The 15,369-nt window shown below is 45.4% G+C and overlaps 1 protein-coding gene across 7 annotated transcripts in view; it reads right to left on the bottom strand.

Annotated features, from left to right (window-relative positions):
- Positions 1 to 280: 280 nt before the first annotated feature.
- Positions 281 to 15,369, bottom strand: part of rap1gapa (RAP1 GTPase activating protein a) — a 662,183-nt gene continuing 647,094 nt past the window's right edge. For all 7 annotated transcript variants that reach the window (XM_070860652.1, XM_070860653.1, XM_070860655.1 and 4 more), the window contains one exon: positions 281 to 689. In XM_070860652.1, coding sequence (XP_070716753.1) covers positions 579 to 689 — 111 coding nt within the window. In that variant the 3' untranslated portion in view covers positions 281 to 578. The remainder of the gene's footprint in view (positions 690 to 15,369) is intronic.

Genomic DNA, 15,369 nt, shown 5'->3' with positions numbered 1-15,369 from the left:
GTTCACAGGGACTGGAGCACAAAAATCTAGTCTGTCACTCCCAGTGCAGTGCTGAGGGAGTGCTGCACTGTCGGCAACTCGTTTTCTCAGCCATCCCCCCCCCCCCCCGGTACCCCAGTGTGTGACCCCCCCAGAGCGCTGCCCCCCCCACCCCCGGTACCCCAGGGCGCTGCGTGACCCCCCGGGTATGTATGTACAGCTTGAACCTCTGGGGAAGAGTTTATAAAACAAACTGAGAAACAAGTTGGATGATTTTGATTGTAACATTTAGGATTTTATTTAGCATTATTTACAAAAGCATATTTACAATGTTTCCATTCAGCAGTAATGATATTTTGCCAGTTTTAGCAATGATCACCAAAACACAGTGAAAATCTCCATAAATAGGGCGAATGCAGTGTTCACGGTTCTGACAGTGCTTCACGAACTTTACCATTTGTGCTTTTACACTATTAACACCAACACAAAAAACAGTCAAACAATTTCTACACAGAGGCAGTTAAACTGAATCTCCATCAATCAAAGTGCAATACAGTTTGAGAATATATTTCTAAATTCTGAATAAACTCTGTTTATTTTTACAACCCTGGTTTCTGCTGGTTTCCTTTCGAGAGTAAGGCGTCGTCTTCATTAGTGGCAACCATTCGGGTCCTGCGCACCTCCGTCAGCTTGTGCCGCTTTTGGTAATTCTATGAAATCAAAAACATAAAGATTATTCTCAGCGTTATTGAATCAAGTTATTACAAGCCCCAGAATACGCTCGCTGATTATGTGTTGTGAAGACTGCAGGCACATTGGGAATTTACTTTGAAAACAAATTCCTGATCCTGAAGGTTAAGCTGACATTCCTGCGGTTGTCATGTTTTGGGTCGTTTTAGTCTTCTCATCCTAAAATATTTCGACTCTTTCTTGGATCACTCTCATGGGTGAGTCCCAACTCCCCAAACCTTTTCAGCGTCTCCAATCTTGCCTTGAATGCTTTTGGTATCATCATCATACACGAGTAAACAAACCCTGTTCAGTAATTGCTTTTAGGTTCTGAGTGATATCCAGTGAGGTTCCGCAGGGCTGTGCTGGGTCCCTGGCTTTTTGAGGTATATATCAATGACTTGGACTTAAATGTTTGGGCGATGATTACGAAGTTTGCAGATGACACAAAAATAGGCTGTGTGGTTGATAATGAAGAAAGCTGCAGACTGCAGGAAGATATCATTGGACTGGTCAGGTGGGCAGAACAGTGGCAAATGGAATTCAATCCAGATAAGTGTGAGGTAATGCATTTGGGGAGGGCTAACAAGGCAAGGGAATACACAATAAATGGTTGAACATTCAGAAGTACAGAGGGACCTTGGAGTGCATGTCCACAGATCCCTGAAGGTAGCTGACCAGGTAGATAAGGTGGTAAAGAGGAGTACTTACTTATTAGTCGAGGCAGAGAATACAAGATCTTTTGTAGCTGGAGTACTGCGTGCAGTTCGGGTCACCACATTACAGGAATAATGTGATTGCGCTAGAAAGGGTGCAGAGGAGATTTACAAGAATGTTGCCTGGACTAGAGAATTTTGGCTATGAGGAAAGATTGGAGATGCTGGGTCTGTTTTCTCTGGAACAGAGGAGGCTGAGGGGAGACCTTATTGAGGTGTATAAAATTATGAGGGGCTTGGATAGAGTGGATGTAAGGACCGACATAAGAACATAAGAATTAGGAACAGGAGTAGGCCATCTAGCCCCTCGAGCCTGCTCTGCCATTCAAAAAGATCATGGCTGATCTGGCCGTGGACTCAGCTCCACTTACCCGCCCGCTCCCCATAACCCTTAATTCCCTTATCGGTTAAAAATCTATCTGTGATTTGAATACATTCAATGAGCTAGCCTCAAGTGTTTCCTTGGGCAGAGAATTCCACAGATTCACAACCCTCTGGGAGAAGAAATTCCTTCTCAACTCGGTTTTAAATTGGCTCCCCCGTATTTTGAGGCTGTGCCCCCTAGTTCTAGTCTCCCCGACCAGTGGAAACAACCTCTCTGCCTCAATCTTGTCTATCCCTTTCATTATTTTAAATGTTTCTATAAGATCACCCCTCATCCTTCTGAACTCCAATGAGTAAAGACCCAGTCTACTCAATCTATCATCATAAGGTAACCCCCTCATCTCCGGAATCAGCCTAATGAATCGTCTCTGTACCCCCTCCAAGGCTAGTATTATCCTTCCTTAAGTAAGGTGACCAAAACTGCACGCAGTACTCCAGGTGCGGCCTCACTAATACCCTGTACAGTTGCAGCAGGACCTCCCTGCTTTTGTACTCCATCCCTCTCGCAATGAAGGCTAACATTCCATTCGCCTTCCTGATTACCTGCTGCACCTGCAAACTAACTTTTTGGGATTCATGCACAAGGACCCCCAGGTCCCTCTGCACCGCAGCATGTTGTAATTTCTCCCCATTCAAATAATATTCCCTTTTACCGTTTTTTTCCCCCAAGGTGGATGACCTCACATTTTCCGACATTGTATTCCATCTGCCAAACCTTAGCCCATTCGCTTAACCTATCTAAATCTCTTTGCAGCCTCTCTGTGTCCTCGACACAACCCCCTTTCCCACTCTGTGTCATCTGCAAATTTTGTGACACTACACTCTGTCCCCTCTTCCAGGTCATCTGTGTATATTGTGAACAGTTGTGGTCCCAGCACCGATCCCTGTGGCACACCACTAACCACCAATTTCCAACCTGAAAAGGACCCACTTATCCCGACTCTCTGCTTTCTGTTAGCATGGATAGAGAATTGGCTGGCTAATACATTTCCTCTGACTCCGCATACCTTTATTTTCTGCAGTAACCTTTTGTGTGGCACCTTATCGAATGCCTTTTGGAAATCTAAATACACCACATCCATCGGTACACCTCTATCCACCATGCTCGTTATATCCTCAAAGAATTCCAGTAAATTAGTTAAACATGATTTCCCCTTCAGAAGGGCGGTAAGAGAAGGGATAACCAGCCGTGGATAACCAAGGAAATAAAGGAGCGTATCAAATTAAAAACCAATGCGTATAAGGTGGCCAAGGTTAGTGGGAAACTAGAAGATTGGGAAAATTTTAAACGACAGCAAAGAATGACTAAGAAAGCAATAAAGAAAGGAAAGATAGATTACGAAAGTAAACTTGCGCAAAACATAAAAACAGATAGTAAAAGCTTTTACCGATATATAAAATGGAAAAGAGTGACGAAAGTAAATGTTGATCCCTTAGAAGATGAGAAGGGGATTTAATAATGGGAAATGTGGAAATGGCTGAGACCTGAAACAAATATTTTGCTTCAGTCTTCACAGTGGAAGACACAAAAACAATGCCAAAAATTGCTGGTCACGGGAATGTGGGAAGGGAGGACCTCAAGACAATCACTATCACTAGGGGATAGTGCTGGACAGGTTAATGGGACTCAAAGTAGACAAGTCCCCTGGTCCAGATGAAATGCATCCCAGGGTATTAAAAGAGATGGTGGAAGTTATAGCAGATGCATTCGTTATAATCTACCAAGATTCTCTGGACTCTGGGGAGGTACCAGCCGATTGGAAAGCAGCTAATGTAACGCCTCTGTTTAAAAAAGGGGGCAGACAAAAGGCAGGTAACTATAGGCTGGTTAGTTTAACATCTGTAGTGGGGAAAATGCTTGAAGCTATCATTAAGGAAGAAATAGCAGGACATCTAGATAGGAATAGTGCAAACCTGTTTCCCTTGGCAGAGGGGTCAACAACCAGTGGGCATAGATTTAAAGTTATTGGGGGGAGATTTAGAGGGGTTATGAGGGGAAATTTCTTGACCCAGAAGATGGTGGGGGTCTGGAACTCACTGCCTGAAAGGGTGGTAGAAACAGAAACCCTCACCACATTTAAAAGATACTTGGATGTGCACTTGAAGTGCCTTAACCTACAAGGTTACGGACCAAGAGCTGGGATTAGGCTGGATAACTCTTGGTCAGCCAGCGCGGAATACGATGGGCCAAATGGCTCCTTCTGAGCTGTAAATTTCTACGATGCAGATCGGAGATGGTACAGAGTCACAGCCGAATGCATCCTATTTAAAGTTTAAAATGTGAAGCAATTTTATCAAATAGATAATGAACACATGGGTTAATAATTGGTTGGGAGTTAGGGGACAGAGAGATGTTCTCTGATTGTCAGAGTGTTGCTCCCTGGGGCCTCAGCTTTTCACCACATAGATCAGTGACTTGGAGGAAGCAATGCATAAGAAAGTTGTATATCCAAGTTTGCAGGTGAAGTTAAGGAGGAACAGCAAGTTGTGTAGATGGGCTCAGGAAGTTACAAAGTGACAGACAAATTAAGTGTAGCCGATGGAATCCACTTTGGACCTGAGAACGACTGATCAATATATTATCTGAACGGCGAGAGACTAAACACTGTGGATGTGCAAAGGGGTTTGGGAGTCCAGGTGCACAAAGCACTAAAAACACACCGGCACAAAAAGTAAGTCAATAGGCTTAAGGAATTTTGGCCTTTATCTGAAGGGAATTGGAATAAAACTGGGAGAAAGTGATGCTTCAGTTGAGCAAAGCCTCTAACTGCACCTGAAATTCCGGCATAATCTCCCAGTTTCAAAGAGACAGTTGCTAAATCAAAACTTAAGACAGAATAATTTTTTGCCTCAGCGATGTTTGCTTTTGACGATCGATATTTGGTAATAATTGTCACAGTAACTTGCTCGCCTCGTGAACACCTCTTATCAGGAGGCCTTTCAGTAACAATAGCGAGTTCAGTGAAACCTGTAAACTGCGGCAGCTTGGGGACTGGTATCCGCGGCAGAGACGGTGATCTCCCGGGGATCGAGCGGTGCAAACATTCAATCTCAGAGACAGAGCCCTTTCTCTGTGCACACTGAGGAAATGGTTCACCATGCCACAAAAGCCCATCCCCACTCCAAACCCAAAGCTCCCTCGCAGCCGCCTGTCTGTCTTGTGTTTAAGTTGTGAAAGGGCTCATGCGTTGAAGGCTGGCCGGAGTTTCAGGGATCCTGTGGAATGTTTTGCCATGCAGGTTATCTGTCCGACACTGAGGGAGTGGCCATTTATACAGGTTTCACTGTACTGACCACATGGACAGGGGGAGCTGAACGGAGCAGTTAGAGAGCATGTGGGTGAGAGACAGAGAGTTAATACACAGGGAGAACACAATTGTGAAGCACTCTAGTTCTTGCACTAAGGTTCGCTGAGCAACTCGGTGGCTAAACTTGTTCTCTTTCATCATCAGTACCACAGTGATGTCACAGAGGTCACAGCATTGCATCAACAGATTAACAGTTTGCCAAACACTGAACGTGTCCCTTGAACTTAGCTCGTGCTTGCTGCCTGCTTCAGTCATTTCTCCACTCCCCTGCCACAGGGCTAGTTTAAAACAAATGTATGCATGGGATGTGGGCAAGGCCAGGATTTATTGCCCAGCCTAACTGCCCTCGACAAGCTGGTGGTGAGCCGCCTTCTACAACGGAGTGTCTCGCTGGGCCATTTCAGAGCAGTTCAGAGTTAAACACATTGCTGTGGGTCTGGAGTCACATACAGGCCAGACCGGGTATGGGCGGCAGATTTCCTTCCCGAAAGGACATTAGTGAACCACATGGGGTTTTAACCACAATCCGGTAGTGGCTATCAGGCCACTCGGTTTTACCAAACCTACGACAAAGTCAGCGCTGTGGGAACCTTCACCACACGGACTGGCGCGGTTTCAGGCCGCGGTTCACCAGCACCTTCTCAAGGGCAGTTGGAGATGGACAATAAGTGCCGGCCTTGCCAGTGACGCCCACATCCTGATGAACAAGCACAATCTGAGCCTCAAGATGGGCTTGAAGGCGGGGAGGATTTTTTTTAAATACAAGAAATCATTGGAATTAAGTTGAACAATAACGTTCACTTTTGTCAGTTTGGTGCTGAATCAGACAATTCTACTGGTAAGGAAACGCTCCAGGCTAATGCATTCAACAAACAGCTGCTGAATGGGAGTGTTGGGGAACACCCTGACCTACATTCTCAGTCAGTGCACAGAGCGGGGGGGGAGTGTTGGGGTACACCCTGACCTACATTCTCTGTCAGTGCACAGAGCGGGGGTCGGGGGGGGAGTGTTGGGGTACACCCTGACCTACATTCTCAGTCAGTGCACAGAGCGGGGGGGGGAGTGTTGGGGTACACCCTGACCTACATTCTCTGTCAGTGCACAGAGCGGGGGGGGGGGAGTGTTGGGGTACACCCTGACCTACATTCTCTGTCAGTGCACAGGTCGGGGGGGGGGATTGTTGGGGTACACCCTGACCTACATTCTCTGTCAGTGCACAGGTCGGGGGGGCGGGGGGAGTGTTGGGGTACACCCTGACCTACATTCTCTGTCAGTGCACAGAGCGGGGGGGGGGGGGCGGGGGGAGTGTTGGGGTACACCCTGACCTACATTCTCTGTCAGTGCACAGGTCGGGGGGGGGGTGTTGGGGTACACCCTGACCTACATTCTCTGTCAGTGCACAGAGCGGGGGGGGGGGAGTGTTGGGGTACACCCTGACCTACATTCTCTGTCAGTGCACAGAGCGGGGGGGGGAGTGTTGGGGTACACCCTGACCTACATTCTCTGTCAGTGCACAGGTCGGGGGGGGAGTGTTGGGGTACACCCTGACCTACATTCTCTGTCAGTGCACAGAGCGGGGGTCGGGGGGAGTGTTGGGGTACACCCTGACCTACATTCTCTGTCAGTGCACAGAGCGGGGGTCGGGGGGGGGGCTGAATGGGATTGTTGGGGTACACCCTGACCTACATTCTCTGTCAGTGCACAGGTCGGGGGGGGGGCACCGCGGTGGCTCGGGTCGCGTTGGGTTGGAGCAGACGATCGCGAGGATTCAGGAGTCGGGGCGCTGGGCACTCCCCGGTCTCCACACTAGGTTTTCCCCCCAATTGGAGGCCGCTGTGGAGCAGGTCAGATCAGCAGGAAAGTCCCCAGGAGGGAAACGGGCTTCAGGCCCCCAATGAAGGGGGCGCCCGGGAGGCCGAGACATCAGGCAGGCGGATTGAGCAGCGGCCAGAATACAGACACAGGACGTCCCACTCCGACATTCCTCAATGTTTCTCCCGGTTTATGCCCAAAGAACGGTCGTAACTGAAGCCGATTTCTGCCCCATGGCCTCATATTTGTGTTTTTTTTGAAACCTCACTGTAAATCTAAGGCCCAAACATCCAGAACATCGGGATTAAAGCAAACAGTACTGATTTGCCATAATTATTTTATTGATGTCAAAAAAATATTGTACATTTTAATTATTCAATATATATTAGCAAGTCTGTCTCTTTAATAAATAAAGAGCGACTGGTGGATCTGAATATTTTATAATGTCCCCTTTCATTATTCAGTGCTTTTGGGGAAATATAAATGACACAACACAACGCCTGCTGTATTGTAATTATTGTCTGACAATGATCCACAAAAGGTGGTTACTTTTCTGTGTGAACTTCGAATTAACCCTTTGGGGACCGTGCCACCATGCGTCCCTTGGACTTTAACATCGGATTCAATTACTTCTCCGAATGTGTTACGGAAATGTCTGTGATCTTTGCCCGGGGGGCAGCACCAGTGAACTACAGGGGCGATTGTGATAGCACACACCCAGCAAGGAAAGCACACACACACAGGGACTCTCCCCAGGTCTGTGATGAGGGTATAAACACATGGAAACCTGATTCGCCAACTCATGCTCCAGCACGCTCAGGAGAGACCTGGAATTAAAAAAAACCCGCTGCACTGTTTTAAAGAACCTATGTTATTAATCTCGGTGGCTCGGTGACCGTGTCTTTACAATTTGCCCTCATGCAGCGAGCACAGTTGCCAGGATCTGCTGTGTGACTGAAAAGCAAATTGTTGAATCAGACAGCACAAAGCACTTAGACAGACACAAGCAAGCAAAACAAAAATATCACCTTCATCAGATGTTAGTTTATAGAGCTGCAGAATTAAAAAAACTAAATTTATTCCAGTTCCAAACTTACCTTCTTGTTAAACTGCTTCAACATTTATTTCTCCAGATCTTGCTGAAAAAAAAGTTACATTAAAATACACCTAATTTTAGTCTGAACAAATAATCTTAGGAATTGGAATGAAAGGCTATTAAAATTGATCAAACATTCGCATGCTGCAGGTGCACAAGTGCTAAATATGTGCGGCAAAGGGTTATACGTCATGCCGATAAATTTTAAGATTGATACACATCAGAAAATGTTATTGTCCACACCAGGTTGGAAAAGTAAAATAGATTGCAAACAGCAGCGTTCCGTCTCCCAGCCAATGACTTCAATAGATGCAACTGCAAAGTATTATCCTTTATATTTAAATGATTTGGATAGTTGTTGAAGCACAGTTGGTGCTTTATGTAGAATGTGTTTAGCGATGTCTTGTGTTTGCAACCCCTCTCATAGGACATTATTTTGCTGGAATTTATCTGAATATTTTTTGATTCTGCTTTCTGCCCGGTGCAATATGATTAAAAGCACAAAACAAAATAACTCGTTAAACACAGTTTAACACTCATTATCCACGCTGGTATCCTGCCCTCTTTAATTGCATCTTCCCTTTTTACCAACGAGGGTGAATGTTCGGCGTGCCCGTGTGTGGCGTTTGATGCCTCGCCCATTGACGGACAGAACGCTACTACATATAGTGTCCCAAGTCTTCCATCCCAGTAACCCCGTGTTTACCAGCTCCGGTCAGCTGGTCACACTTGTTTGTTAGAAATGTATTTGAATTGTCCTATTCATTCACCTTAACCGGTCCCGGCCACCCTGTCGTTCTGTAAGTCGCGACTACAATTCCTGCTCCATTCTTAGGCATTTTTTGAGACAATTTTCTAATCCTTTGGCTTGCCTCATTTCCCGTCCAATCATGTTGAGTTCTACCACTTTGCCCATTACAGCTAGCTTCCCCACCACATTGGGTCAAACCAATTTGCCCTTGTTATTTAACTTGGCCGACAGCCTCACTCACTGTTCAATCATCCACTATACAACAATAGGATATTGCTTCTCTAAGTTGCTCCTCACTGGACACCATGTGCAGCTTCCATGCTGTGCTGACTTGTCACCAAGTGATGCACTGCAGTTGATGGGAAGGGCAGAAGTGAAGCTCGATTGGCTTGTCTGGGGGGAGGGGGCTGAGTGAATGCCACAAGGAGGCACAGCTCCATATCTGACAGTCTCAGGATTGGGAAGGTCACTGTCACGGCCTCATTATTGGTACTGCTGCTCCAATCATAAGAACATAAGGAACATAAGAATTAGGAACAGGAGCAGGCCATCTAGCCCCTCGAGCCTGCTCCACCATTCAACAAGATCATGGCTGATCTGGCCGTGGACTCAGCTCCACTTACCCGCCCGCTCCCCGTAACCCTTAATTCCTTTATTGGTTAAAAATCTATCTATCCGTGATTTGAATACATTCAATGAGCTAGCCTCAACTGCTTCCTTGGGCAGAGAATTCCACAGATTCACAACCCTCTGGGAGAAGAAATTCCTTCTCAACTCGGTTTTAAATTGGCTCACCCGTATTTTGAGGCTGTGCCCCCTAGTTCTAGTCTCCCCGACCAGTGGAAACAACCTCTCTGCCTCGATCTTGTCTATCCCTTTCATTATTTTAAATATTTCTATAAGATCACCCCTCATCCTTCTGAACTCCAATGAGTAAAGACCCAGTCTGCTCAATCTATCATCATAGGGTAACCCTCTCATCTCCGGAATCAGCCTAGTGAATCTACCCCCTCCAAAGCTAGTATATCCTTCCTTAAGTAAGGTGACCAAAACTGCACGCAGTACTCCAGGTGAGGTCTCACTAATACCCTATACAGTTGCAGCAGGACCTCCCTGCTTTTGTACTCCATCCCTCTCGCAATGAAGGCCAACATTCCATTCACCTTCCTGATTAACTGCTGCACCTGAAAACTAACTTTTTGGGATTCATGCACAAGGACCCCCAGGTCCCTCTGCACCGCAGCATGTTGTAATTTCTCCCCATTCAAATAATATTCCCTTTTACTGTTTTTTTTCCCCCCCCAAGGTGGACGACCTCACATTTTCCGACATTGTATTCCATCTGCCAAACCTTAGCCCATTCGCTTAACCTATCTAAATCTCTTTGCAGCCTCTCTGTGTCCTCTACACAACCCGCTTTCCCACTAATCTTAATGTCATCTGCAAATTTTGTGACACTACACTCTGTCCCCTCTTCCAGGTCATGTGTGTATATTGTGAACAGTTGTGGTCCCAGCACCAATCCCTGTGGCACACCACTAACCACCAATTTTCAACCCGAAAAGGACCCATTTATCCCGACTCTCTGCTTTCTGTTAGCCAGCCGATTCTCGATCCATGCTAATACAGTTCCTCTGACTACCTTTATCTTCTGCAGTAACCTTTTGTGTGGCACCTTATCGAATGCCTTTTGAAAATCTAAATACACTACATCCATTGGTACACATCTATCCACCATGCTCATTATATCCTCAAAGAATTCCAGTAAATTAGTTAAACATTATTTCCCCTTCATGAATCCATGTTGCGTCTGCTTGATTGCACTATTCCTATCTAGATGTCCCGCTATTTCTTCCTCAATGATAGCTTCAAGCATTCTCCCCACTACAGATGTTAAACTAACCAACCTATAGTTACCTGCCTTTTGTCTGCCCCCTTTTTTAAACAGAGGCGCTACATTAGCTGTTTTCCAATCCGCTGGTACCTCCCCAGAGTCCAGAGAATTTTGGTAGAATATAACGAATGCATCTGCTATAACTTCTGCCATCTCTTTTAATACCCTGGGATGCATTTCATCAGGACCAGGGTACTTGTCTACCTTGAGTCTCATTAGCCTGTCCAGCACTACCCCCCTAGTGATAGTGATTGTGATTATCTCAAGGTCCTCCCTTCCCACATTCCCGTGACCAGCAATTTTTGGCATGGTTTTTGTGTCTTCCACTATGAAGACCGAAGCAAAATAATTGTTTAAGGTTTCAGCCATTTCCACATTTCCCATTATTAAATCCCCCTTCTCATCTTCTAAGGGACCAACATTTACTTTAGTCACTCTTTTCCGTTTTATATATCGGTAAAAGCTTTTACTATCTGCTTTTATGTTTTGCGCAAGTTTACTTTCGTAATCTATCTTTCCTTTCTTTATTGCTTTCTTAGTCATTCTTTGCTGTTGTTTAAAATTTTCCCAATCTTCTAGTTTCCCATTAACCTTGGCCACCTTATAGGCATTGGTTTTTAATTTGATACTCTCCTTTATTTCTTTGGGTATCCACGGCTGGTTATCCCTTCTCTTACCGCTCTTCTTTTTCACTGGAATATATTTTTGTTGAGCACTATGAAAGAGCTCCTTAAAAGTTCTCCACTGTTCCTCAATTGTGCCACCGTTTAGTCTGTGTTTCCAGTCTACTTTAGCCAACTCTGCCCTCATCTCACTGTAGTCCCCTTTGTTTAAGCATAGTATGCTCGTTTGAGACACTACTTCATCACCCTCAATCTGTATTACAAATTCAACCATACTGTGATCACTCATTCCGAGAGGATCTTTTACGAGGAGATCGTTTATTATTCCTGTCTCATTACACAGGACCAGATCTAAGATAGCTTTCTCCCATGTAGGTTCTGTAACATACAATCCCGTATGCATTCTATGAATTCCTCCTCAAGGCTATCCCGTGCAATTTGATTTGACCAATCGATATGTAGGTTAAAATCTCCCATGATTACTGCCGTTCCTTTTTCACATGCCTCCATTATTCCCTTGATTATTGCCCGCCCCACCATGAAGTTATTATTTGGGGGCCTATAGACTATGCCTACCAGTGACTTTTTCCCCTTACTATCTCTAATCTCCACCCACAATGATTCAACATTTTGTTCATTAGAGCCAATATCGTCTCTCACAACTGCCCTGATATCATCCTTTATTAACAGAGCTACCCCACCTCCTTTCCCTTATTGTCTATCTTTCCGAATTGTCAGATACCCCTGTGTGTTTAATTCCCAGTCTTGGCCCCCCTGCAACCACGTTTCTGTAATGGCCACAAAATCATACCCATTTGTAATGATTTGTGCCGTCAACTCATTTACTTTATTTCGAATGCTGCGTACATTTAGGTAGTGTTTTAATACTAGTTTTTAAACCATGATTTTTAGTTTTGACCCCTCCTGCAGCCCCTTTATATTCATACATATTGTCCCTTCCTATCACCTTGTGGTTTACACTTACCCCATTGCTACTCTGCTCTGTTGCCTCCTGCCTTTTGCATTCTTTCTTGGGGTCCTGTTCATCTGAGCTCTCACCCACTCTAACTAGCTCAGAACCCTCTCCTGGGTTCCGAATACTCCTTCCATTGAGGCACCGAGCTGTCATGCTTGACATTTTATTACACTTTGACCCTTTAGAATTTTGCTGTACAGTGGCCCTTTTTGTTTTTTTGCCTTGGGTTTCTCTGCGCTCCACTTTTACTTAACTCCTTTCTGTCTTTTGCTTTTGTCTCCATTTTGTTTCCCTCTGCCTCCCTGCATTGGTTCCCATCCCCCTGCCATATTAGTTTAACTCCTCCCGAACAGCACTAGCAAACACTCGCCCTAGGACATTGGTTCCGGTCCTGCCCAGGTGCAGACCGTCCGGTTTGTACTGGTCCCACCTCCCCCAGAACCGATCCAATGCCCCAGGAATTTGAATCCCTCCCTGCTGCACCACTGCTCAAGCCACGTATTCATCTGAGCTATCCTGCGATTCCTACTCTGACTAGCACGTGGCACTGGTAGCAATCCTGAGATTACTACTTTTGAGGTCCTACGTTTTAATTTAGCTCCTAGCTCCTTAAATTCGTCTCGTAAGGCCTCATCCCTTTTTTTACCTAGATCGTTGGTACTAATGTGCACCACGACAACTGGCTCTTCACCCTCCCTTTTCAGAATGTGCTGCACCTGCTCAAATTCTGGTAAAGGCGTGAAATCTTTCTGGCAATCTCCTTGATGTTAGTTTTGCCAAAATGACAATCCAGGTACAATTTGGAAAACCATACATTCTGGTGTTCCCAGATTTCCAAAAAGTTTTCAATAAAACTCATCACAAGAGGCTGCCACAAAATCTGAAGGCTGTGGGAATTCAGGGTTACACCAAGTTATATATAGGCTACTGATGGAAGAAAAAGCAACAGGTCCATCGGTGGGGGGAGGGTTCCAGGAAGTGACCGGAGGCCTTGTGGGGGGGGGGGTCTATGTTCGCCGGGGCGGGCCATGTATCCAGGGGGTACGGACATGTACACAGCAGTTCCCACCTTGCTGTACCGGCTGGGTTTTACGAACTGTGTGAAACCTGTCCACAAGCAGTTAAACACAAAATGTAGGTTACAGAGGCTTCCAGTCTGATTATAATATTTAAATAGATCACTCCCCCCCTCCTGGCACCAGATTGGCTGCTCGTCTCGTCCCATCTCGCCTCCATTAAAACTGGGAGGGGGCGGGATCAGGTCGGGAATCCGACTAACAACAATTTAAACACCCCCCTCCACACACTCCAAACCCACCTGTTTTTGGGGGCTAAAATTCCTCCCATTGAGTCGCATCATGTTTACCCTAAACTAAGCCAATGGCAGATTCCATTTGCTGATCCGGCAGTCACACTATCTTCCTGTCAGGCTACATCCCACTTCCCCAATCAGAGAGCTCATTTAATCAGTATGTAGCAAGCCCAACACAGGAGGGGGCGGTTTTGGATTTAGTTTTGGGGAATGAAGCTGGGCAGGTGGAAGGGGTATTAGTGGGAGAGCACTTGGGTGCCAGTGACCATAATTCAGTCAGATTCAAGTTGATTATGGATAATGACAAGAATAGGCCTGGAATAAAAGTTCTGAATTGGGGAAAAACTAATTTTGCTAAGTTAAGGAGTGATTTGGCCACAGTGGACTGGAAACAGCTACTTGTGGGTAAATCAGTGTTGGAACAGTGGGAGGCATTCAAGGAGGAGATCCGGAGGGCTCAGGCCAAAGATGTGCCCTTAAAGAAAAAGGCTGGGAAAAATAATTCTAGAGCCCCCTGGATGTCTAGGGACTTACAGGGGAGGATTAAGAAAAAAAGGGACGTACTATATCATATACCAACAGCTAAATACTATAGAATCTTTAGAGGAATATAGAAAGTTAAGAGGCAAAATTACAAAGGATATTAGGAATGCTAAGAGAGAGCATGAAAGATTCTTGGCTAGCAAAATTTAAGGAAAACCCAAAGATGTTCTATAAATATATTAAGAGTAAGAATGTAACAAAAGAAAGGGTAGGGCCTATTAGAGACCATTAGGGTAATCTTTGTGTGGAGGCGGAAGATGTTGGTAGGGTTCTTAATGAATACTTTGCATCTGTTTTCATAAAGGAAAGGGACAATGCAGATACTGCTATCAAGGAGGAGTGTGATATTCTGGATGAAATAAATATAGTGAGAGAGGAATTATTAAGGGGTTTAGCAGCTTTGAAAGTAGATAAGTCCCCAGGCCCAGATGAAATGCATCCCAGGCTGTTGAGCGAAGTAAAAGAAGAAATAGCAGAGGCCTTGACCATCATTTTCCAGTCCCCTTTGGATCTGGGCATGGTGCCGGAGGACTGGAGGACCGCTAATGTAGTAAGAGGGAGAAAGGGATAGGCCGAGTAATTACAGGCCTGTCAGCCTAACCTCAGTAGTTGAAAAATTATTGGAAAAAATCCTGAAAGACAGGATAAATCTGCATTTAGAAAGGCAAGGATTCATTAGGGACAGTCAGAATGGATTTGTTAAGGGAAGATCATGTTTGACTAAACTGATTGAATTTTTTGAGGATGTAACCAGGAGGGTCGATGAGGGTAGTGCATACGATGTGGTATATATGGACTTTAGTAAGGCTTTTGATAAGGTCCCACATGGTAGACTGGCCATGAAGGTTAAGGCACATGGGATCCAGGGCAAAGTGGCAAGTTGGATCCAAAATTGGTTTGAAGGTAGGAAGCAAAGGGTAATGATTGATGGACGTTTTTGTGACTGGAAGTATGTTTCCAGTGAGGATCCACAGGGCTCAGTTCTGGGTCCATTGCTTTTTGTGGTAGATATCAACAATTTAGATTTGAATATAGGGAGTATGATTAAGAAGTTTGCAGACGACACTAAAATTGACTGTGTGGTTGAAAATGAAGAGGAAAGTCATGGGCTGCAGCAGGATATCAATCTACTGATCAGGTGGGCAGGGCAGTGGCAAATTGAAGTTAATTCAGAGAAGTGTGAGGTGATGCACTTTGGGAGGGCTAATAAGGGTATACACATTAGGTGGTAGGCCACTTAATAGTG

The sequence above is a fragment of the Pristiophorus japonicus genome, chromosome 18, assembly GCF_044704955.1.
Source record: "Pristiophorus japonicus isolate sPriJap1 chromosome 18, sPriJap1.hap1, whole genome shotgun sequence".
NCBI classification, from domain to species: domain Eukaryota; kingdom Metazoa; phylum Chordata; class Chondrichthyes; family Pristiophoridae; genus Pristiophorus; species Pristiophorus japonicus.
Note: the sequence above shows the minus strand (reverse complement) of the source record. Positions and strands in the feature narration are given on the sequence as shown.